At 42.3% G+C, this 24,775-nt stretch overlaps 1 protein-coding gene across 1 annotated transcript in view; it reads right to left on the bottom strand.

Moving 5' to 3' along the window:
* The window catches only part of ptprg (protein tyrosine phosphatase, receptor type G), a gene marked incomplete at its 3' end in the record, with an annotated part of 152,113 nt that extends 127,549 nt beyond the window's left edge, over nt 1-24,564 (bottom strand). The window contains 1 exon segment of the mRNA XM_023954677.1: nt 23,949-24,564. Coding sequence (XP_023810445.1) covers nt 23,949-24,021 — 73 coding nt within the window.
* Between the last annotated feature and the right edge of the window lie 211 nt (nt 24,565-24,775).

Below are 24,775 nucleotides of genomic sequence, written 5' to 3'. Positions count from 1 at the left end.
AGACCCAAGGTGTAGATCTACCACACCAGACAAGACCCAAGGTGTAGATCTACCACACCAGACAAAACAAAGGTGTAGATCTACCACACCAGACAAAACGAAGGTGTAGTTCTACCACACCAGACAAGACCCAAGGTATAGATCTACCACATCAGACAAGACCCAAGGTGTAGGCTGTGCAAAGAGGTGCCTGAAACAATCCAGCACATAACTGCAGGATGTAAGATGCTGGCAGGTAAAGCAAACATGGAGCGCCACAATCAAGTGGCTGGAATAATATACAGGAACATGTGTGCAGAATATGAACTGGAAACCCCAAGGTCAAAATGGGAAACACCTCCGAAGGTGGTAGAGAATGAGAGGGCAAAGATCCTGTCGGACTTCCAGATCCAGACTGATAGGATGGTAATGGAGAACCAACCAGACATTGTAGTGGTGGATAAAGAACAGAGGAAAGCCGTTGTGGTGGATGTGGCAGTGCCAAGAGATGGGAACATCAGGAAGAAGGAACATGAGAAACTGGAGAAATACCAGGGACTCAGAGAAGAACTGGAGAAAGCCTGGAAAGTGAAGGTGACAGTGGTGCCTGTGGTAATTGGAGCACTCGGGGCAGTAACCCCCAAGCTGGAGGAGTGGCTACAACAGATACCTGAAAAGACCTCAGACCTCTCAGTCCAGAAAAGCGCAGTGCTAGGAACAGCTAAGATACTGCAGGACCCTCAAGCTCCCAGGCCTCTGGTAGAGGACCCCAGCTTGGGTGAGAAACCACCCATGGAAAGATAGAGAGAGATAGAGACAGAGAGAGAGAGAGAGAGAGAGAGAGAGAGAGAGAGAGAGATCGCGACATTTATAATAAAAATACATAGATAATACATATATATACACATATATATATTAAAAAAGGCCTTCTTGTAATCAATACAGGCTGTGCACAGGTTGGCGTGTCGTGACTTACAGTCTTGAGCGACTGTTCTGTCGACCAGGAGTTGGTGTTTGGCTCCTCTGGAGTCTCTACCAATGCCCTTTTGTGTGTTCCTCATGAATTGATCCATGTGCCTATATATCTTGGTTGCAGTGATGCCTGACATGAGCTTCCATGTTGTGGACAGACAGATTATTGGCCAGTAGTTGGATGGGACTGCACCCTTTGGGGGATCCTTCTGGATCAGGATCGTTCGCCCTTCCGTTAGCCATTCAGGGTGAGTCCCATCTCTTAGCAGCTGGTTCATTTATGCTGCCAGGCGCTCGTGGAGTGCGGTAAGCTTCTTTAGCCAGGAGGCATGTATCATGTCAGGGCCCGGTGCTGTCCAGTTCTTCATACCTGAGACTCTTTCTTGGATGTCTGCCACTGTGATGGTTACTGGATTCTGTTCAGGGAGGTTGCTATGTTCTTTTCTCAGAGTGACCAGCCACTGGGCATTACTGTTATGTGCCGTCTCTTTCTCCCATATACTTTTCCAGTACTGTTCAGTTTCCAGCCTTGGTGGGTCTGCTCGGCTGCTTTGACCCTGCCACTGAGCGTACACTTTTGCAGGTTGAGTTGCGAAGAGCCTGTTTATTCGTCTGGCTTCATTGTCTCTTGTGTACCTCTTTAGGCGGCTGCTCAAGGCTAGGAGCCTTTGTTTGGCAGTTTCCAGTGCTTCAGGTATGGGCATCTGGCTGCATCTCTGAGGTACTTGCTTTCTCATCGTACCTCTTTGAGCCTCTGTCAGCTTACTCACATCCTTCCGAGTTGAGATATACATATATACATATACATATATACATATACACATACACATACACATACACATACACACATACACACACATATATATATATATATATATATATATTAGGGCTGCACGATATGAAGAAAACTCGCGATATGCAATATTAGTAATTAATATTGCGATAACGATATAATTTGCGGTATATAAACAATTAGCAAAACAACCAAAAATATTATTCCCATTCCATTACAACAGCTTAAAAATTATACTACAAATGACCCTTGTTGACATAGGAGGCGAACATACAACATAAAAGGGCGCCATCCGATTAGTTAACAACGTGAAGGGGTCCATCTAATTGGTCAAATGCAGAAAGGGATTCTTTCAATCCATTAAACACTTCAAGCTGCCATAAGATTGTTTGGCCACATCTAAGGTAACCATTTATTGCAAATTTGCTGTCTTTCGCGATATGCATATTGCACAGCTTGATATTGCGATAACGATAAATTTGCGGTATATTGTGCAGGCCTAATATATATATATATATATATATATATATATATATATATATATATATATATATATATATATATATATATATATATACATACATACATATATAATTGTTTTAAAAAATCGTACAACGTGATTTCTGAATGTTTCTTCAGATTCTGTCTCTCACTGTGGAAATGCACCTATGATGAAAATTTTAGACCCCTCCATGTTTTCTAAGTGGGAGAACTTGCTTAATCACAGGGTGATCAAATACTTATTGACCTCAATGTATATACATACATACATACATTTCTCATTCTATCCTCTTGAACAGACTCCATTGGCATCTCTGGCACCGTCCTCTCCTGGTTCCATTCCTACCTGTCTGACCGTACTCAGTTTATCCAACTGAAATCTTTCACTTCTCATTCTGTCCCCATCACAACTGGTGTCCCTCAGGGTTCTGTCCTCGGTCCACTCCTCTTTATTATCTACCTTCTCCCGCTTGGTCATATTTTCCAAAAACACCACATCCATTTTCATTGCTATGCGGATGACACCCAGCTCTATCTTTCCAGCCAACCCAACTCCACACTGCCTCCATTAGCGCTGGTTGACTGCATCAATGAAGTCAAATCCTGGTTCACCTCAAACTTTTTAAAACTCAATAGCAATAAAACTGAACTTCTTCTGATAGGCACCAAATCCACCCTGAGCAAGACCAACAATTTCTCTCTTTACATTGACGGATCCACCATCTCTCCCTCCCCTCAGGTAAAGAGTTTGGGTGTCATCCTCGACAGTAGTCTCTCTTTCACTTCTCACATAAACAGCATCACCAGATCAGCTTACTTCCATCTACGCAACATCCAACGTCTACGGCCCTCCCTCACTACTCAGTCCACTGCTGTACTGGTACATAGTCTTGTTACTTCCCGCCTGGACTATTGTAACTCTCTTCTATTTGGTCTCCCATAAAAAACCCTCCATAAACTTCAAATGGTTCAGCATTCAGCTGCTCGTATCATCACACGCACTCCCTCCATCAACCATATCACACCTATCCTTCAACAGCTTCACTGGCTACCCATTCCATACCGCATTCAATACAAAATCTTGCTCTCCACATTCAAAGCCTTTCACAACCTTGCACCTCCATATCTCTCTGACCTCCTCCATGTCTCCATACCTGCTCGCTCCCTCCGCTCCTCTTCTTCTAACCAGTTTTCTGTCCCTTCTGCCCGTCTTGTCACCATGGGGAGCCGGGCATTCAGTTGCTCTGCTCCCCGGCTTTGGAACTCACTCCCCCCTGACCTCCGCAACACTGACACACTCCCACATTTCAAATCAAAGCTAAAAACTCATCTTTTCCAAATGGCCTATTCACTTTAACATTAACCTTTTCACCTTTTTATATATTTTTTATTTAATTTTGTATTTATTTAAATTGTTGTTGTTGTTGTTTTAAGTGTTTATTGTATTTTATACTGTATACATGCTGTGCGGCGACCTTGAGTGCCCAGAAAGGCGCCTTATAAATAAAATGTATTATTATTATGGCCCGCAGCAGTCATAGACTGCAAGGACCATATTGTAACTGCTACGAGGGACCGGAGCCGGACCTACATCAACGGAGGACCTTTCTGTGTGGAATTTGCATGTTCTCCCCGTGCATGCGTGGGTTTTCTCCGGGGTCTCCGGCTTCCTCCCACTGTCCAAAAACATGCTTCATAGGTTAATTGGCAACTCTAAATTGTCCCTAGGTGTGAGAGTGAGAGTGAATGGGTGTGTGTTTGTGGACATTCTACCCTGCGACAGACTGGCGACCTCTACAGATGACAGTGAGACAAACGATTGTCCTGAAGATCAGGATGTTGACGCAGCAAAGCGGTAGCTAGCTCCCAGCTGCTCCACACTGACAGTAAGCTGTGGAGACCAACCTTCTCCAGAATCCTTCAGTGATTCGTGATTACCTTTGGACGCTCTCTCTGCTCTGATAAACACGTATGTGTTTATCAGACTCACCTAGTGGGTCTGAAATAAGGCGTTTTGTTTGAAATATTTGTTACTTCATGCCCATGTAGAATGTCTCTGAAATATGAAAATGTCAAACGAAAAGGCCATGGTCTTCACATCCCTGGTTAATTAGGGTTCTACCACTAGACGGCTTTGAATGTTTGTGTTGAAGAACAGAAACATTTGCATCCTCTAAAGGGGGAGTGTGTCAACAGGATCGATAGCATCCTCTGTGAACTTCTGTTCTGCCTCCAAAACTATTGAACTCAGCAGATCTGCATACAACTTGGTTTTTTTTAAACCAACAGCACATTTTTTACTTCATATGGAATGGGAGCCTGCAATCCAAAACTGACCTTTTAATTAAGAGGCATTGAGCACGTGGAAGAACATATATTACCTTAAACAGTTTACTCAAGTAACACAGTTAAACACCAATTACCCTGACCTTTATATTTATGTTCTAAAGATTTCTCTTGGAAATGTAGCAACAATGCAAGAAAAAAACCATATTGATGCTGTCTGGCCTCATCCTCCTTAACATATGAGAGCAGGTCACATTAAACTAAGACCTCATAAAATGGTTAAACATGACAGGAAAAGAAACACGACTCCTGTTTCTGTTAAAACTTAAGAGCACTTGTTTGTCAATGGTTCCTTATTGCTTTTATTTTGCTTTTTATCTTTATTCCGTCTAATCTCCACCATTAAAAAGATCAGAATAAAAAATAATTCAAATCAAAAGCATGACGTTTTTAGCCTCAAACTGTAAATACTCTTAAGGATTTTTATCTTAAAGAAAAAAAGCAGAACTCCCCCAAACTAGCAAAGACTTTTTCACAAAACACTTTCACTCAAAGACCACCGAAAATTAAAAACTATTCACAAACTAATTACATTTTTATAGTTAAACCACTGATTTCATGTTTAAAAGTCTCAAGTTGAACCACTATCGCATTATCTTCAGAGGTTTCACCAGAATCACAAAACTAGTGAGCCCACGTCCTGACATTAAAAAAAGAAAATATATGTGTCAGGTTCTGGGCCAGGGCGGTTGTTGGGTTTTGTTTTGACACTTCCGGTTTGTTTTTTGTCTGCTCGTTTGTTCTGTCTTTACCTTATTGGTCCCACATGTCGCTGAATCACCTGGAGGGTATTTAGCCTGCACTGATCCTGTCCCTGTCACGGGATCGTTTTGGATTGTTGTTACAATCGTGAGTATTATTAAAACCTACGATTTGACTACGAGTCCCTGCGTCTGCGCCTGTGTCCTCACCTACGAGTTCCTGACAATATGTAGTTCCCACAAATTAATATCTTGTTCGCACGAAATAATATTCCGCTCTCGCAAGATAATATTCCGTTCCCACGAAATACTATTTCGTTCCCTCGAAATAATTAATTCGTGCGAGCGAAATAATTATTCACGTCATAAGTCATTCCTAAACACGGATATGCTCTCCGTCCTGCCCCAAAAGCCACTTTCAGCGGTAACTTTCATGTCTCTGTGACCCACATACGTTCAAGAAAGGAAAAAGAAAAAGAAGAATGATCAATTTATCATTGTCTCAATGAATATAGGTAAAATCAGAAGATTTAGGATGCCCAAGCTTGCTGTTTCGCCACACCGCAGCGATTCTCCGGACATGGCTCCTAACTCCACCGCAGAGCTCTTTAGCTTGTCTTGCCGGCGTTCAGGCACTTGGCTGGCCGGCGGTATGGGATATTGTAGTTTACGGTCGAATAGGAATAATAATATTCAGGACATGTCTTTTCTTTACATACTTTACATACTTTACATACTTACGTTTCTTTAGCAGTCACTTTACATCCAAAGGCTACATGCTACCTAGCCCATTATTAACTTATTATTCACGTCATAAGGCATTCATTAATATGGATGTGAGCAATATTTGGATTTACAGCAGATACTTTCACATTTCTGTCTGTGTGTCTCATTACATTGCATAGAAGACACGGAGGATGTTTAGAGATCAGATTTTTTTATTTTAAAAAGCACAAAAGCATCAGTAATCACGTTTTCATGTTTGGGTTCATTCACATCCCGGTACGCTCTCCGTCCTCCTGCTGTAAAAGCCACTTCCTGCCGCCACTTCCGTGTCTCTGGCTGTGTCCAAATTACCGCCCTAACCCTTATATAGTGCACTATATAGTGCGGTCGCCATTTTTTAGTGCTGTCCGAATCTACAGTTCAAAAATCATGTGCACTAGAAATTTCCCAGAATTCTCTACGAAAAACCAGTGTGGATCGATGCTCACTCGATCGGCGAATATTGCCCAGAATGCACTGCGTTCATACCAGAATGCATTGCGTGTGACCCACAATACACTGCGTTTGAATTATTCGAAGATGGCGGACGGTTGCGCGAGAAAGAGGACTTAAAAATGTAAGTATATTTAAAAGTATCAAGTATCTGTTGTAAAATATATTTGTAAATGCGTAAGATGATGTGTTTAATATGTTATATTCCTCAATCGACTATCTACATTGTTTTGAAGCTCATCAATTTCGGTAATGCTAAAGCTAACGCTAGCGCGAATTAGCGCCGAATGCTAAAAACAAACGCTGTTGATATTATATAAAAAAAGAGTGAGTTCTAACCGTAGTAATAAGTTATAAACACATTTTTTAAATATGTTTATATATGTAGGGACTGACGAGGATAAGGAAAATCTGATCCATCTGTGGATGGAGAAAGATAGCCTGTTTGTTATCAGTCAAGCTCGTGCCGGATGGGAGTAAGAGACACTTGATCAGATTTGTATTTTTTTATCATTAAACTGTAATCGTTGTCATGTTGGGGTAACGGTTGTTGTTGAAAGAGGAGAGGAGGAAAGAGCACGAAGGGACAAAGAGTGACAGGAGAGTCTGTTAAGCTTACCTGAGTTTAAAATATTGTTCACAAAATGTAACGTCGTCGTTGTTTTTGCAATTTGTTTAATAAATGCAGTAACAAAAATGAATTATTTACATGCATTATTTAAATCTGAGCCATTTTTAACAATCTCAAAAGAATTTTCAAATAAATATCAAATGTACATATTTACATTTTCGTTTTATATGTTAACATTTATTTTTATACATCTTAACAATAATCCTGGTCTTCTAGAGTCATGTGTGTCACAGTTGGAGCTGAAAGGAAAGCAGAGATTTGTCCTCGCAGACGGATGCCACTTTACCCGTCCTACTGGTTCCTGGTGTGGCTCAACATCTGTGGCTCCCAGCAGTCCCCTTCGCTGATGCACAGATTGTGCAGAACTGAACTGCAGGCAATGATTTTCATTGCAAAGGTTGGTTTTACTTCCAGTGCCCCCAGAAATATTGCTCTCCTCCTCATCTGCCAAATGCTCTCTCTCCACCACAGAGCATGCCTTGGCGTGGTGCTGGTTGTAACGGGCCTGAACCACATTCCTCATGGGTTCCCTGTACAGGGTGTCAGCAGCGTGATGGGATGTCCAATGCAGGGATACCCACCATCACCCAAAAGGATCCTTCAGGTGGGTAATGTTTTATTTACATAAATTGGGCTTTTACGTAGAACCTGTGAACTGTGGACTGATCCTTGATTCCCAACAAAAATATCTCTAAATTTGGCATTAGTCACGTACAGCCTGCAGTTGAATGGAATAAAAAAGCTTCCTGTTAAAATAACAAGCTGCATTTTCTTTTAGGGCCTATATTCCTATGTGGCAGCCATCAATGCTCCCTACGACCTTTTGAAAGGTGGAAGACTCAGCGAGCTGCTAAAAAACCAGAGTTGACTAATGGCAGTTCATTCCCACTGGATGCTGGGTGACCCTGCTCATCAGCTGGAGGATGCGGTCTGCCGTCCTGTGAACAACGTCGCTCACAGTGGACCGTGGCATGTCAAAGGCCCTGGTTACCACACCGTAAGATGTGCCACACGCCAGCCAGAAAAGAAACACCAGGACCTCAGTCTCCTGTGCCCCCCCCAGAGTGCGAGGAACCCGAAGCTGCTCCACCAGATGCTCAATGGTCCTGCGGGTCAACCGATCTGCAGGTCTGCCGGTCTGGTCTTGTGTCGGACTGACCGTCAGCGTGAAGGGCCACGACAGACACCTTTATGTTGGCAAAGCAGTAGAGACGTGGAAGACCCTGTAAAATAGAAAAATAATTATTTCATTGAGAAAATTAAATCACATTTTTTTGAATGTTTCATTTTATTCTGATGTCTTAAATTTTAGTTTATGACGTATTTATAAATGCTGGAAAATCTCATGGTTTTATTGGCTGGGTTTTTGGATTTTCATATAAATATTTAAAAAATAAAGTATTTTTGTTTAAAACAAGTGATATGGTTTGACTCTGAATAAAAAATACTAAACTTTGATCTCACAAGTGTTTCATGTAGTTAGACTATACAGTTTATAGTCCAGTGTTGAAAAAGAATGTTAAAAAGTCTTACCCAGCAGACTGTGTAACCTTGAGCACAATTAGTAACAAATGCTTAAATTGAACTAATAAAAAAACTTTAGGTTTTACTCACAAGTTGTTCATGTCTGGCCAGAGCATCCAGAGGAAATCTTCTGAGATGTCTGTTCCTCCTCCTTGCTGTCCTGTGATGCTGCATATCTGCTCGTTTTCAGTTTGATCTCACGAAAAACGGTTGAATTATTGCCAACAGGAACACGGACAGATTCATATTCAAAGCTATTTTCAGTAAGGTAGAAGAGAAAACTACAGAAAAAAAATGCCTCCTCGCAAGAGCCCGTAAATCGTTCAGCGGCACAAAAATAAATATTGCCATGGAGTAATAACATGGGGGTTTATTTATCAACAAATACATTAACACAAATGTGTTTGTAATTTTATTATTTATAAATAAGCCACGTTTTCCATGATTAGAAAACAGCAGATTCATAAATAGTCTTCATAAAATGTTCATATTTATTATATTTTTACTTTGACAAATGGGTGTCATTCTCCGCGTTAAAAAGAAGTAGTTCCCCTCCAGACCAGGTGGTGGGCTGGTGGTAATGCGCCACTTTGTTTTCGTGCCAAGCGCCATTTGAAAACACCCGAAAGAGAAAACTAGTGAGCACGGGTGTCCAAAATGCTGTGAAAATTCAAAGAACTAAATAGAGAACTATATAGTTCCACACTAAATAGGATTTTAGTAGTTAGGGGTTTGGGCGGTAATTCGGACACAGCCTCTGTGACCCACATTCGTTCAAAAGGGGAAAAATAAAAACAAGAATGATCGATCTATTATTGTCTCGATGAAAATCAGAAAAATATCATAAGATCTAGGATGCCCAAGCTGGCTGTTTCGCCTACCGGACTTCCTTAGCTCCTAGCTTCATAAAAATGGATGTGAACAATAGTTGAATTTACAGCAGATACCTTCACATTTCTGTCTGTGTGTCTCATTACATTGCATTGAAGACACTGAGGATGTTTAGAGATCAAATTTATTCATTTTAAAAAGCTCTACAAAAGCATCATACTCGTTAGCAGTCACTTCACATCCGAAGGCTAGAAGGCTACATTCCAGGCTATGTTCTATCGTACATCACATTTTCCCCAAAATGCATCTCGACCAATCACTGTGTCCCTATAACTGTAGTGTAACAACGAGACAAATGATTGGCTGGTCATGATGTGTGATGGGATACGTAGCATGTAGCCTACTAGCCATATATATATTAGGGGTGTGCCAAAATATCGATATGGCGATATATCGCGATATTTAGTCCCGCGATTGATTCTCGAGACGTCTTCGTCAAGTATCGACCTTTTATTTACGTTTAAAGACCCTGTAAAACCTTATATTAACCATCCTTTGGTAAGACGATTCTTCGGAGGGTCAATGGGGGGGCTCGTTGCGAGATTGCCTGTTGCGGGTAGACGAAAAAGAACACACACTCAAACAAAGATGGTGGATGGGAAAAACAATGAGAAGCGAGAGCAGCAACTTAAAAGACGCGCCGGCAGCATGGAAGCTGCATCAACAGAGTTGTGTGAGAAAGCCGACGTTGTTGCTGGCCTGAAGCAGACACGGCCTGGTGCAGATACGTTTTTCCAGACGAAGCCACCGCCGTCTTCTGCGAGAGCACCGGCAATAACAAACAGGGAAAAAAAAACGGGAGGTGGAGAATGAGGGATTTCGTTTTTATTGAATGCATTAGAGCCACGCTTTGACAATCCCTCTCGGAAATACTGAAAAAAGGATCCCTGCACTGTACGGCCAGACCAGAGCTATGGTTGAGATGGAAACGGAAGAAAGAGAGGCATCCCCGCCCATAGACCGCCCTTCTCCTCTAAGCAGCGGTAGACGAGCGGCGGCTTGACGCTAAAAAGCCTGTGGTTCTCCAGAAAAACATGAACATATAAACATGCATCGCATGCAGCTTTTTCTTCAAACGTGTTGTACACAAAGATGTTTACTTTTACATGCACTTTAAGTTCTTCTTGGATTTTATCCCTTGTCATTTATTTTGAAAGCAGTTTATGTCTTAAATAACTTAAAGGAAAGTTTCTAGCTACCTGATTTTTATTTTTCTGGGAGAGTTTTATTTTTTTTACACCACATTTGCACTAAATGGTGTCATTTATTTTTAACAGCGACACTATAATTTGTTCACAGAATTAATATCTTATTAACAGCTATTTCTTTTAAATTAAGCAATGGCTATGGTTTTGTTTTTCAAAAGTTAATACCAATGTGCCTGGCAGCTACTTGGCTTATTCATTTTTTAATCCTGTTTACAGCAATTCTGTACTAAATAATGGCTGCTGTTCATGTTCGCTATCGTTTAAACCAAATTTTACAGATATTTCCAAATGAAAATTGTCATTGTTTGTCAAAGACAGAGTATTACTGATCTCAGAAATGTTGCACAAAAGTCTGTTATTCATTACACCAAATAAGACAAGTTGTTTATTATCATGGGGAAATAAATGGGGAAATATTTTCCAAAAAACAGTTTTTCCAAGTTCTTCTTTCTTAAAGTTTGATCAATCTTGAGTTGTTGGAGACGAGATAAATCAATTATCACAATATCGCCATTTTGTGATAGTATCGTTATCGTGAGAAATGTATCGCAAATCGTATTGTGAGGTACCCAGTGATTCCCCGCCCTAATATATATATATATATATGACTATATATTTGATATATATATATATATTTGGATGTGCAAAAAGTATGTAAGATAGCATTTTTATTCTTTAACAATCAGGCTATTGAAGGTCCATCATATAGCTTTAACATTTCTTTTACTGTATTAGTGCAGGACATGTTAAACGTTTTAACATCGGCAACAGGAAGTAACATGCGCTCTTTGAACTACGGTACCTGTGCAACTGTTACGCAATTGACGCAAGCCAACAGCTGACTAAAAGAGCTCGACAGTGGTTGGAATTACACTGTGTAAATAAACGAGTGACGGTAATATAAAGAGGGTTCGTATTCATACCATGATATGAGGTAGCTTTAGCAAACATTTGAATTTATTAACTAGTAGAACCTCAAAGCTCATTGGACAGGTGCCAACGTGCTGACTGCACAAAAGAACGGTCAGAAAATGAGGCAAAAACGTTTCCAGAATAATGCTTTGAACGAGCTGCTTCCACGCCATAATACTGAAGGAGTTTGGTATAAACGTTATACTGAATAGGCCTCACATGACAAATGACCTGATCAGAAAAGATTTTTACGCGGTGATGTCATATTCAAAAGAAGAAGGATGGAATGCTGCTGTGCACGTTAACAGACAATATATAGACTATGTTATGTATATGATTAAAAAGGATGAGCTTACTGTAGAAAGGATTACACGTGATGGCATTATTCTAATTGCAAAGTAAATCAAAACAGACTAGCAGCTGGACCTCACTAAAATCCACACATTCCTCTACAATAGCAGTAGGAATTCATGAATTTCCTCTTTAGGGATTAATAATAAATCATTTTGGATTTTAACTTTAAATTTAAATTATAAATGAAAGGGAAAATGAGTGAAAGAGGAAGATTATTTGTTTTTCCCAGCATGAGAAAAGGGCAATCTCAATTGTAGGCACCAGAAAAGAGAAAGAAAAGAAAGAGACCAAGGGGCACAAAGCAAACATGGTCCGCTGAAGCACAATAAGACAAAGAAAAGGCCGCCTGAAGGTTCCATTGTCTGCAGTCTCCACGGGGCAGCTGGGACTGACAGTTTAACTGTAAGTAAAGCTGACACAGTATTGCATCGCAGCAACATTGTTTAGGGGAAAGTGGACAAGGCAAATGAAGGACAAAGGACATTTATTGATATGGCCAAGTCTTCAAGTCCAGCAATAGACGGCCTTCAAGAAAAGTGTCTCCTTGTTCCCTCGATAATAATCATTATTGACATGAAGCACAGGAAACAAGTACGGCAGTTTCCCCCGTGGCGTTTTCCTTGAAGTCCACCTGCTGGAAGTCAGCGTGTTTCATTTAATGTCTCAAAGACAAATGAAATGATCTTGTCTGAAGTGACTGAGTCATTCCGAATGATTAAAACACAACCGTGCTCCGCTGTGAGTGTTTCGCCTGAAAGACGGAGGGAAGTCGACCATACACATCAAGTAATGAACTAATGACTGATGGCCTTAATTACCACAGTGAGACAAATAAACCGTTCCATCACTATTAAGGTCAAATTATAGCGATTATCTTGCTAAATAAACAATGGTCCAAAGAATGCTGTTGTCACATCAACTTCAAATATTTCACTTTAAATCCAATTTCAGTATTTTCCAGTAAGGTAATCTCACTTCCTCTGTTTTCAGAAGTGAACTGACATGTGGCAGATGTACCATTTCACTCACTGCTGTTCTCTTCTACTGGTGATTACACTAGATCAGTCATGCTTCTCTCTGAACAATAAATATCAGACTGGAAAAACATGCAAAAACCAAATTATTCTGAAAAATACTTCTATTCTCACTATATTTCCTATGCCAGTCATCTGTAATTTTTCTTTAGCAAATGTCTTCTGCTATGTTCACACCAGCCTCTGCAACAAGTGACCATTTTTATAGAAAAGTCTATGTAAATGTGCATGTTTGCACATTCCAAGCTTCACACGATGCTACAAAAGTTTTTGGGTCCGTTTCCGGGCTTCACGTACAAAACGCGTGTTTAGAGTTAAACCAGGGGGCCTGGGCTTGCTCCGGGGGGGGGCGGCGCTTTCTGGCTCCCCCCTCTCTCTGTGTGGGGGTGGTGGTGCTGGGCCTGGGGTGTCTGCGCCTCCGGGAGTGGGGCCCCGGGGCTGGGTGGGCCTGGCCCCCTTGCTGGGGGGGGGGGGGGGGGGGGGGGGGGGGGGGGGGGCGGGGGACGGCTGTTTGACCACCGGGGGACAGTCTATCATATGTCCCCAACTTACCCCCTTCCTCATATAACCTCATAATAGGGTGAGGGGGTGGGGGGCTTAGCCTGCGATGAGCCTTGGGGGGGGTTTACTAGGCAGTGGCCCCCCTCCTGTGGTTGCCGTATGGAGTGGGCCCCCCCTCTTTCAATTTTATTTGCACCTTAGACATGTAGGGCCCTTGGTAGGGGGGGTGCTTGGACATCACTGCCAGCAAGCAGCGGATGTCCTCCTAGCACCCTACCCGCCAATTTTAACCGCACCTTAGACATTTAGGGCCCCTTGGTGGGGAGGGTGAGGGGACGTCACTGTGAGGAATCAGGAGATGTCCCCTTAGTGCCCTACCCGCCAATTTTAACCGCACCCCCCTTAGTACACACACCCCTCCCCCCTCAATATATCAACCCAGCATAAACACACACACACATGCACACACACACTCTCTCAAACACACATACACGCACACACATTTTGCAAGGAAGGTGGGACCTAGGACCATCTGTCCCCTGCCTCTTCCCTGGTGGGGGGTACGGGCCCCTTTGCAACGGCGGCTGTGTCCCTGGGGTGCCGGCTTCCTGGGCCCGGCGGTGCTCTCTCCGCGCGGTGGGGGGGTTCACATTACATCTGAGCCGGGGGTGTTTGTGTCCCTGGAGGGTGGGTTCTGGTCCTTGCTCCTGAGTGCTGGGCCCCGCCAAATTTCCAACTGTGGCCGAGCCTGGTCGGGCCATATTTACAACACCCCTTGTGGGCCCTCTTTTTTTCCCCGGGGTTCCCCCCTCCTGGGCGGGGGCGGCGGGCCCCTGCCTCGCTCCTCCCTGGACCAACCGTGGGCCGGGCGGATGGCTGCCTGGAGTGCGGAGTGGGTCTCCCTTGGGGGGTCCTGGCTCGTACCTGGGGTTGGGGCGGGGGGATGCCCGGAACTCCTGGGTGGTGGTGGGGTGCTCGTCTGGGGCTGTGGGCGTCCTTCCCCGGTGGGGGCCCTGCGTTGGGTTCTCCCGGCGCGGCGGGGGGGCTGCTCTCCTGGTTGGGCTGGGGCGGCGCCCTCTTTCCCTCCGTGCCTCCCTGCTCTCTGGCTCTGGGGGCCTTGCGGCGGCCCTGCTGGCCCTGGCCTGGGTGGCGGGCTTGGTCGCCCGGGCGGCGGTTGTTCCCTGCCGGTTCCCGTGTGGCGTTGGGGGGATTCCGGCTGCCGCTGCTGGTGCGGTGGGGGTCTTGGGGTGGGGATGGCTGGGCACTCTCCCTCCTTCTTTTCACGTTCCACCATCCATTTTAGAAGAACATAAACACTCACCTGAGCACAGGTGTTAGCTCAACAGACTGAATGACTGAAATATTTCACACTAGTTGGTTTTAAGGCATAAGTATGCGTGTGAACACTGTTTTATGTACATGTCGACAGGTGGACATTTTTGCAGCTAACAGGTGTGTTTATAACATTTGAGTGTGTGTGTGGACAGGCTCCGCCCTTTTTTTTGTTTTTTTTTTACATTTAAACCTTACCATAATGATTAACAACCAGTAAACTTGTTGCTTTATGCTGCTTCATGGTCTTATCCCCCTTCCCCTACTATTATCACCCCCTACCCCCCCTTAACGTCCCTCTCTCTTCTTCCCCTCTTTCCTTTTCCGTCCGGTCCAACACCAAAGATTTTCAGACATGTTTGAAATTAATAAAGTTTGGCCTCAATTACAAAAGGGGTTTATTCAGACATACCTTTGGTTTGTCTGAAGATTAATAACCCCTCTTGTTAAAGTAAAATATGTCCAACCCAAGAGGCCCTCAGCTCTCATCTGACTGCCCAGCTGTTGGACAGGACAAGTTAAAAAAAGAAAAAAAAAAAAAAAAAAAAAAAGAGTTAAACCAGGTAAACTTTGACCAATGAGTGGATCACATTTGGTAGTGACATATGGATGGCGTCTTTTTCAATTCACGGATGTACCAACAGAAATTAATTATTGAGCCAGAATTCTATGACCCCACAATCTGTATGTCATAAACATTTAGCAGCATACCTTCTTGGCGGTAACTGCCCTGCAGCACCCCACCACTGGACCAAAGCAGCAGAAAAACAAGTGTACCTGACGTTGATACAGGCGTTTAAAATTGCTCAGCGAAAAAAGCACTGCACTGCAAAGCACAGGAATTCCATAATTTCTATCTCTTGTTTTTCTTCTCCCTCATACTTCCTGACCAATCAGTGAAGAGGTTTTTATTCATGAAGTTTTGCTTACAAGCTTTGGTTCAAATCAATCAAGTCTCCTTGGCGGGCGTCTAAATACAGACCAAACGCAAGGTTCAGAGCTCGACCCAAACCAAATTAAGCGGACTGGGTCCAGACCAAACTGTTTTTCCCAGTCTGAATACATCCTATAGTCAAAACGTATCCAACAGACACATATAACATTTATGATTTATACTAAATGTATATCTTTTCTTTAAAAAAAAATTGTCATATGTCCAAAAAAGACAAAAATGTATTTTACCAAAAATGCTATACTTTTACCAGTTATTTACAAGCAAACAAGTAGTATGTTAAGTGTTTGTGTGAATTTGATAAATTGGTGAGTTAGACTGTTTCCTTTTTGTATAAATATACAAAAAGATAGGTTGTGTTTGTCATTTTATACAAGTTTTTATATTCTTTTAAAGTTGTTTTCCTCCTTTTTTAGTACTGACAGAGACAGAGATAGAGATAGATAGATAGATAGAGATAGATAGATAGAGAGAGAGAGATAGATAGAGAGAGATAGATAGAGATAGATAGAGATAGATAGATAGAGAGAGAGAGAGAGAGAGATAGATAGAGAGAGAGAGAGATAGAGAGAGATAGAGAGAGATAGAGAGAGATAGAGAGAGATAGAGAGAGAGATAGAGAGAGATAGAGATAGAGATAGAGATAGAGATAGATAGAGATAGAGATAGAGATAGAGAGAGAGAGATAGAGAGAGAGAGAGAGATAGAGATAGAGAGAGATAGAGATAGAGAGAGATAGAGATAGAGATAATAGAGATAGAGATAATAGAGATAGAGATAATAGAGATAGAGATAGAGATAGATAGAGATAGATAGAGATAGAGATAGATAGAGATAGATAGAGATAGATAGAGATAGATAGAGATAGATAGAGATAGATAGAGATAGATAGATAGATAGATAGATAGATGTGTGGGGGTATTATTCCTACTTGATGCAGACAGACTTTCTGAGCGATTCCCATCGTCATACTGGCTGAATATTAGCCAACCGCAACCACATTAGCTGTTTGTTCCAAAGGTGTACAGAAGCCTTTTCTTGCCATGTGTTTTGTTTTCTGTCATCCAAACTTGTTTTCTGTTTGTACTTCCCACTACGTGGCGTGGTGAGCCCATGTCGGTGTACAAGTGAAAGAGAAGGAAAGCACCCCCCTGACCTCTGTAGGTCAGCTGTTCTGTGGTTACGAAGAGCAAATGTGAGCTCATCTCTGGTGGAGGTGCAGCTGTAGCAGCAGATGAGCTATAAGAGCTGTTGCTTTGTCCTCTAAGTCACACTGTCAGAAAAGGAGCCTTTTGCAACAGCCAAGTGCTAAAGAACGGATGTTTGTTTCCTCATATATGACAAAATATTTATACACCGAGGTAAAGGAGCAAAAAGGTACCCATTTAATGAATACATAAGAAATAAAAGTTAACTGAGTAATTTAAAAGACGTTCTATAATTTGGAGTTAATTATTTAACCAGATTTAAAAAAATAAAAATAGACTGCAAACAAACACATGAAGAAAGTGAAAATACAGTTAATTAAAATATACAACTAGCTACAAATTAAAATCTGATTGTATTTAAAGAAACACTGTGAAAGTTGAGGTGTTCAAGATACAAGTACAGGATTTGAAATGTTTGCAAACACTACAGAACAAAATCTTTTAACTGACAATTCACCCCCCCTTTATTATATGTATTAATATTGCTACCCAAACATCCTTTATCCAGATGATCCTTTAAACACAAAGCTTTACTTTTACCTTTAAACAGGATGGGAAAAGGCTGCTTTAGAACAGCACAGCTATAGACTTCAATGAATCCGGTCGATGCAGAAACTTCCAAATTTCATTACAAATGTAATCAATAATACAATAAGCCTGATGCAACGCAGACATGCTGAAAACAAAGACAAGAGGCTGACAGACGGTACTCTGACCAGCTTCTACTGCACTCAATCACTATAAGAAGTAAGAGATCCTGTCAAAAACAAAGAATATCTATTGCACTGTACACTCTGATCGGTGCCCTTCTGATTTAACGTGACATCAAGTTTAGACATTTAACTTTTGTGCTGAGGTTTAAAAAGTTACCATTAAATTCAATGCTGAGACAAAATGACATAAAAAATAAAAGGATCAGAAGCAGAAATCTACACATTTGAACTAGAATCCATTGGTGAGGTCTACATCCCATACCATGATTTTCTTCTATGTCATTCAACAGATTTCTTTGTTTCATTAACTATTTACCGACTTCTGCCAAGGCTTATGGTTTAATGAGCAAACCTTAAATACAGCTAACACAGATGACCAATCTGGGGAGGGGGAGTACAGCCAGAAATTGTTTTTGGCTATATAAGCAAATACTTTCAAATAGACAAAAAACATGATCTTCCATGTTTTAGGCAAGTGATTGGATGAGCCATAAAATCTGCAAATAACACAGATGATTGCCTATGTTTGCCCAAGCTTACAGCCTCTACTCTGGGGAAATCATGACGGCTTTTTCAAAGCACATTTCCCATCAGGAAAGTCGCAGCAGCCCCGCACTGAAACTGGAGAATAGAAAAAGGCCTTCTCTACTGGAGACCATACTGACATGTTTAAAATGGTTATCCTTGTGAAGGTACCGTTTCCCACTCTGTCCGTGTGTTTGTGAAGGTACCGTTTCCCACTCTGTCCGTGTGTTTGTGAAGGTACCGTTTCCCACTCTGTCCGTGTGTTTGTGAAGGTACTGTTTCCCCACTCTGTCCGTGTGTTTGTGAAGGTACTGTTTCCCACTCTGTCCGTGTGTTTGTGAAGGTACCGTTTCCCACTCTGTCCGTGTGTTTGTGAAGGTACCGTTTCCCACTCTGTCCGTGTGTTTGTGAAGGTACCGTTTCCCACTCCGTCCGTGTGTTTGTGAAGGTACCGTTTCCCACTCCGTCCGTGTGTTTGTGAAGGTACCGTTTCCCACTCTGTCCCTGCTGCCCCTAACCCAATAAGGCTCCAGACGCTCTTTGAATATGCAAGAGGTAAAAAGTAGAACATCAGTTACAGTCTGTTTCTGTGTACATTTTAGTTTTTTTTTTTTAAACATTAGCACAATTTTAATCAACAAATTAAATTAGAATACATAGGACTAAATTCTTTCTGCAGCTACATATTCTAAAAAAAGCTGTGAGATAAGTGTCTCTTTTCACAAGCGGTGTCAGCCAAACGTAGCATGTTTTTTCACTGCTAATTGAATTCAGGTAAAAAAGCTGATGTGCTTTTTCCAAACCACAACGGTGATCACCGCTTAGCCGCCATAATGCCTCGTAAACTGTGTGCCAACCCAGTTACCGTTCAGCCACTGCTGTTCAAAGGGGACAGAAATCAAAACTGGTATATTGTCATATTAAATGTCCCACTTTCATTTGAAAAACTGTTCAGCTAATCAATAACTATGAAGGCAGTAAAGGAAAAATTAGCACCACTAGTAAAAAAGGGTAAACAGCATATTATGTGCACAGCAGTGAAAAGTGATTAAAGTTCCAATGTTTCCCCATTGAACCATTTAGTAAGGTGGCACAGGCAGCTGGTGGCAAGACAACACAAAGACACACACAGACACACACAACACCTCACTGAGCCCATCTAAGTCTGAGACCAAACATATGCTAGAGAGGCTATTTTAAAAACAATGATTACTTTGGAGATTTTTTAGTGAATACTCTACACATCAAACCAGTCATCCAAAGAAAATAGAGAACCTCGATGGGGCGGATCGCGTTGCCAGAACTGGTCGGGTCCATGTGACCCACCGGCACAGGAGAGCATCAAGTCTCATTAATTAAATGTATAAAATGCTTTAGCACTATCATATTCTCATCTATTATCCTGCAGCTGAACATTATCAAATTCCTAGATTAAACACTGAAATAAACATTTAACTAGTAAAATAAGCTTTCCATTTCTAAGTATTTCTTTATTCAAATCGTACATCAGGAAAAGACCTAAAAAATACACTTTGAGAAAGAGCTGATTTGTTTTGTAGAAACTGATGCATCCACTTGCAGATAGATCCGTGTGAGTCTTTGTTTTCCTCGTCTGAGCTGGGGTCTGACTAAACTGTTTGGCTGGATCGCTCCAATATTACTCATTTTTGTTGCACCGGTAATGTAACGCAGGTGGCGGGGGGCGGGGGGCTAATTCCACGGCAACAGTCCGGCTCACAACGTGATGAACTCCTGCCACTCTGAGAAGCTATGTCCTAGAAAACAACACAGGCTTTTTGCTTTTGGCTAAAAACGGCTGCTCATAATTTAAAAGACTACTAGGAATGCTTTTAGAGTAGATCAGAAGATGATTGGTGTTGGTCTCTAAAGTTTCTTGGATTAACACTGATTGGAAATCTAACTATATTGTAGGGTAATAGTTTATTGTACCATACCACAGCCATAATTATATGATTTTGATGCAAACTGAACTGGTTACACAGTTAACTCATTTACTGAAAACACAAGAGCATCCATGGAGACAGTGTATAAAAAAAGACTAAACTTAACGAGTCTTTAAAAAAGCAAAGGCAAAAACAATGTTTACAGTTTCCAAAAACCAAGGAATTCAAATGAATGAAATAGATCATTTATATAAGATTTCTCACATTTAGAATTTACTTTTTCTTGCTGGCATTTCACTCAAAGATTCCTCTCAGACAAAGCAGCTTGTTGGAAGGGTTTACCAAAAGCCTTCTAGCCGCTCGGTTAGCTAAAGTGTATCGCCTTCGTGTCAGGGCTTTGGGGCAACAAACCTCCAGAGAAAAGCCCACTCTTATGGGCTTGTAAATCTGCCAACAAATAAAGCTGCGATGCAAAGACAAGGATGTACACACATGGCACTGGGGGGATTTTGCAGTGTGGTAATGGGGGTGACTCAGACAGGAACCCTTCCAGTGGGTTACATCATTATGGCTATAGAGACTCAACAGAGCCAGAGGGTCAATAGATCATCCAGAATCCAAACACAGCAGGTAGGCTGGATGACAAGACTCACGTTTTCTACTGAGGATTACTGATCAGTCACCTTTAGCAGGACATTGTTCTCACGAGTGAGAAAACAAATGTCACCAAGTAAACAGTTTGTGGAAACTTAAAAAAAGGTAAAAGATTTTTTTTTCAAATAATTATGCCTTCCAAGTTATCTTATTCCTCTTATCAATGTCACATCCTAACTATAGTTTGGTGAAGCAGACGTTTGCCAGCAGTGGAAAACTGTCTTCAACAAAAATCTGACTTATTTTTAAACCACAGAAAGTCTTTCATCAATAATGATTTTGCAAAAAGTAGTCTAAGTGTACTACAAGTATAATTAGAAGTATTCTTTAAGTTTAGTTTTTATGCACAATCTATATTTCATAGATTTAAAATGTTTCAATTTAGTCTGAAGAAGTATTCAGTTAGTACACTACACATACATGCTCTACAGTAGACTTGCCATACTTATACTCAATTATACCTCACTGTAAACTTAATGAAATAAACTTCAAGTGTAATAATTCTTGCTCATCATAGTGTACTGCCCTGCCTAACTCAACAAATGGGTTTTCATGCTATAGGCCCTTTAACAATAAATCCACATTGTTTTATTAAATAAGCGGTGGCCTTCCACGGATGCATCGTCAGTGAGTCACGAGGACCTTGATTTGACACAAAAGAGAAGATGCTTTATTCTTAAAGACTGAATCCTTGATGAAGGAAACCTGTTACATACACAGAAACCCATCTTTTGGGCAAAAAAATAAAAAGTTGTACAACATTGAAATCAGAAACATATGGGGTTTTTAATTGAGTACCAACTATTTCTACAAAATAAACTTTTTTCTTAAACTCTTTTTTAATTTGGTCATGATTTGCTCTTTTTAAACCTGCACTGTAGACCGGCTCTCCTAAAGTTCAAAATGCACATTCTCGAGCAGACTAGTGTCCTGCTGATTAAACCACATCGGTTCAGGTGAGCCTTTGCCCTGCCAAAGGCTCGCAGACAGGCAATTAAATCAGAGCTGCCAGGGTAAATGTGCCCAAAGAGACACGACTGGGGTTAGTGGGAACCACAATAAAGATACTCTGCTTCATTCATGTTTAAATAGAGATGGAAACAAGAAAGATGGCAAAACAAGACTGTTCCCCTAAAACAACGGGTCTGCAAAAGCTTAACATACGAGTCTAAAAATCCAGTTTTTTGACAGAAGAATACAGAAGTTCTACTGCTTAAATGATAGACATTCCATACATCAGAGCTATAAAGAAAATGAACTAAAAACAAACCAAGAATGTCCAAATCAGTTTGACACTTTCAATTAGAAAGATATGATCAATGGTGTCAGCAGCTGCTAACAAATCAGGAATAAAAACGGCAGCGTTTTTATCTGCACACAGAAAGATGTTGTCAATCACTGTTAGCAAATTCATTTTCATGAAGCCAGATTGGAATTCGTCAAAAAAAAGTTCTTCCAATGACTGGATGACCATGGGAGCTTTCTCCATCCAAGGATTTGGAAATGGATCATTGAAATATGCAGCATCTCAAGAGCGTTTTCCTGCTTTCTGGGAGACGAGGGAATAAAGGTTTCTTAACTGTGAGATCTGCAGCCAGGGATGGGAGATTGATAAGTAATGGAGTAAAAGAAAGAGGCAAATCGAAATAGCTGGCGGGGATTCTTTGAAAGATTTGGGTAGGAATTATGTCTTCAGGAAGGACGCATCTGCAAAGCTTCAACCTGGAAATCAAGTGCTGAGCCAAAATCTAACAGCGGAACAGACAAGGAAAGCATTGTTCAGGGGTTATGTTCCAAAGGTAAATGTCATTCAAGACGACGAGCTTCCTAAAGACATTTTAGAACTACGTTTAGGAAAGAGGATTTAGACTTCTTAAAAGGCAACATAAAATAAAAGCTTAAAGTTGGATGTAGTCAAAGAAAAATGCATTCCAAATGAGTTAAAAGTGCATTTCTAAACCAGCATGGAGTCATTTGGTTTGGCTTTTTCCCACTACTTTATATCTGTACTAAATTTTAATCTTATATCAGCACAGATGTCATTTATAATACGTGTTTTGTGCTTTTTCTCTTTTTTATTCCTTTTCTGTAATACACAGAAAAATATGTCTTGATGTCATCTCTTGTGTTAATTTGGCTTATTCCAATTTCATTTCCCTTTATTGATGATTATGCCAATTATAAATTATTGAACTTCATTTATTAAAGTATTAGACAATCATGCAGCGTGGCATTTAAAAAAATGAGAGCCAGAAATACAGCTGCTTCTCACAGCTACACGTTTCGACTATAGACTTCTTATATCAACCTTTGACCCCAATATTATACTTTATATGATTGGAAGAGCTGGACTAAATTAATCACCACAAGTTACAGGTGCTTTATTCTGACACCATCTTAAATCATCTGACATGTAAAAAGACCAGGTCATGGGGGGAGGGGGAGGGGGAGGGGGGGGCTTTTTAAACAGAAATACTCCTAATGATCATCATGTAACCTTCTGGTTTTTCTGGTGATCAGCTGTGTCACCAGAGGCATTAAGCTCCCCTCATCCCGCACCAACTACCGGCCCGGTCTCCCACTCCGCCGGATATTCAATTATACAACCAGCTGAACCGGACCGGGCCACACTAATCCCGGCTTCCCAACTTGGATGCTCAGCTAGACTGGCACAGAACTAGTGTGAACGGGTCTGGGGACCCGGCTAATTCCTGGAGGACACGGCCAGTTGTTTCAAAGTGGTAGAAACGAGCGAACAAGCGGAATGTTCCGCCGTTTAACGGTCCCGTTAGTGCGTCAATGGCGGTGATGGAGGGGTCAAAACGCCGCGTGACCAGTAGTGCTGGTTGAACCGTGCGCGTGACGTGGCCGCGGGGACAGTTCGCGCCCCCGTCCAACTGCTTCATCGATAACATGCAGGCAAATCACGGAGGCTACGCGGGAAAACCGGCCCGGCATCCGCCGCGTTACCTCCAGGGAAATCTGCCCCTTCGTCGAGCAAAAACTCCCCCTGTTCCATGTTCTGTTACCCCTTTCCAATAACAATAGGGAACACCGCTGGGCCACGGGAATGACAGCCGACACTCAGTACTCACCGGGCTGGCACGGCACCGTTACACAGAAGAGGGATAAAATCCACCAGTAACTCGGTTCCCGGGTTCTCCGCATGTTAGCCTGCTCATCGAGAGACAGGAGGCGGAAAAATCACAAGCAGAGAGAAGTTCGAGCGCCGCGTCCTGCTTCCTCCTCCTCTGGTTGATAATGAAAAGAATCACAGCCTCGGCGCCGCAGCCGGGACGAAGTTGACACGCAGGCAGAGCATCGGGGGGAGCGCCGCGGCGGTCACGGGGTTCGGTCAGAAGGACCCGGTTCCGCGCCTCATGGCTGCGGGGACGCCGCTGTCTGCTTCCAGGAACGAACACGTTAACGCGGCGCTGCGGGAGCTGAGCTCCGACTCCTGCGCGGCTGCTGCTGCTGCGGGCGTCCGGGAAGCCACATTCCCCAAGTCCGGAGGGGCGATCGGCGATCAATCGCTGTCATTAACTACAGGAGGGGGGGGGGTCAATATTGTTATTGATCGCACGTGGTCATTATGAAGTCATTATCACGGAGGTTGGTGCTGGAAACGTCCCGTGCTTTGATCCAGGAAGTAGTCTTGCGGTCAGGCACGCGGGGCTGTGTGGCGACTGCTGGTCCCGTCCTACCGGACAAGCTGCGCGTCACAGGGAGCTGGGGCGGGGCCAGCGGGGCGGGGCGGGGCCAGCACGGGCTCAATGCAAAATGACACGGAACGGAATGGACCTGCATGCTGCCGTAAAGGTGCTGTCAGGGGCGGACTCAGCAGTTTGGGGAACAACAACACGGGGCCCCCTTTTTAAATACGTGGCTAGCATAAAAATAACTCCAATAACCGTCATTCTGG

The sequence above is a fragment of the Oryzias latipes genome, chromosome 5 (genome assembly GCF_002234675.1).
Source record: "Oryzias latipes chromosome 5, ASM223467v1".
Taxonomy (NCBI): Eukaryota; Metazoa; Chordata; class Actinopteri; order Beloniformes; family Adrianichthyidae; genus Oryzias; species Oryzias latipes.
Note: the sequence above shows the minus strand (reverse complement) of the source record. Positions and strands in the feature narration are given on the sequence as shown.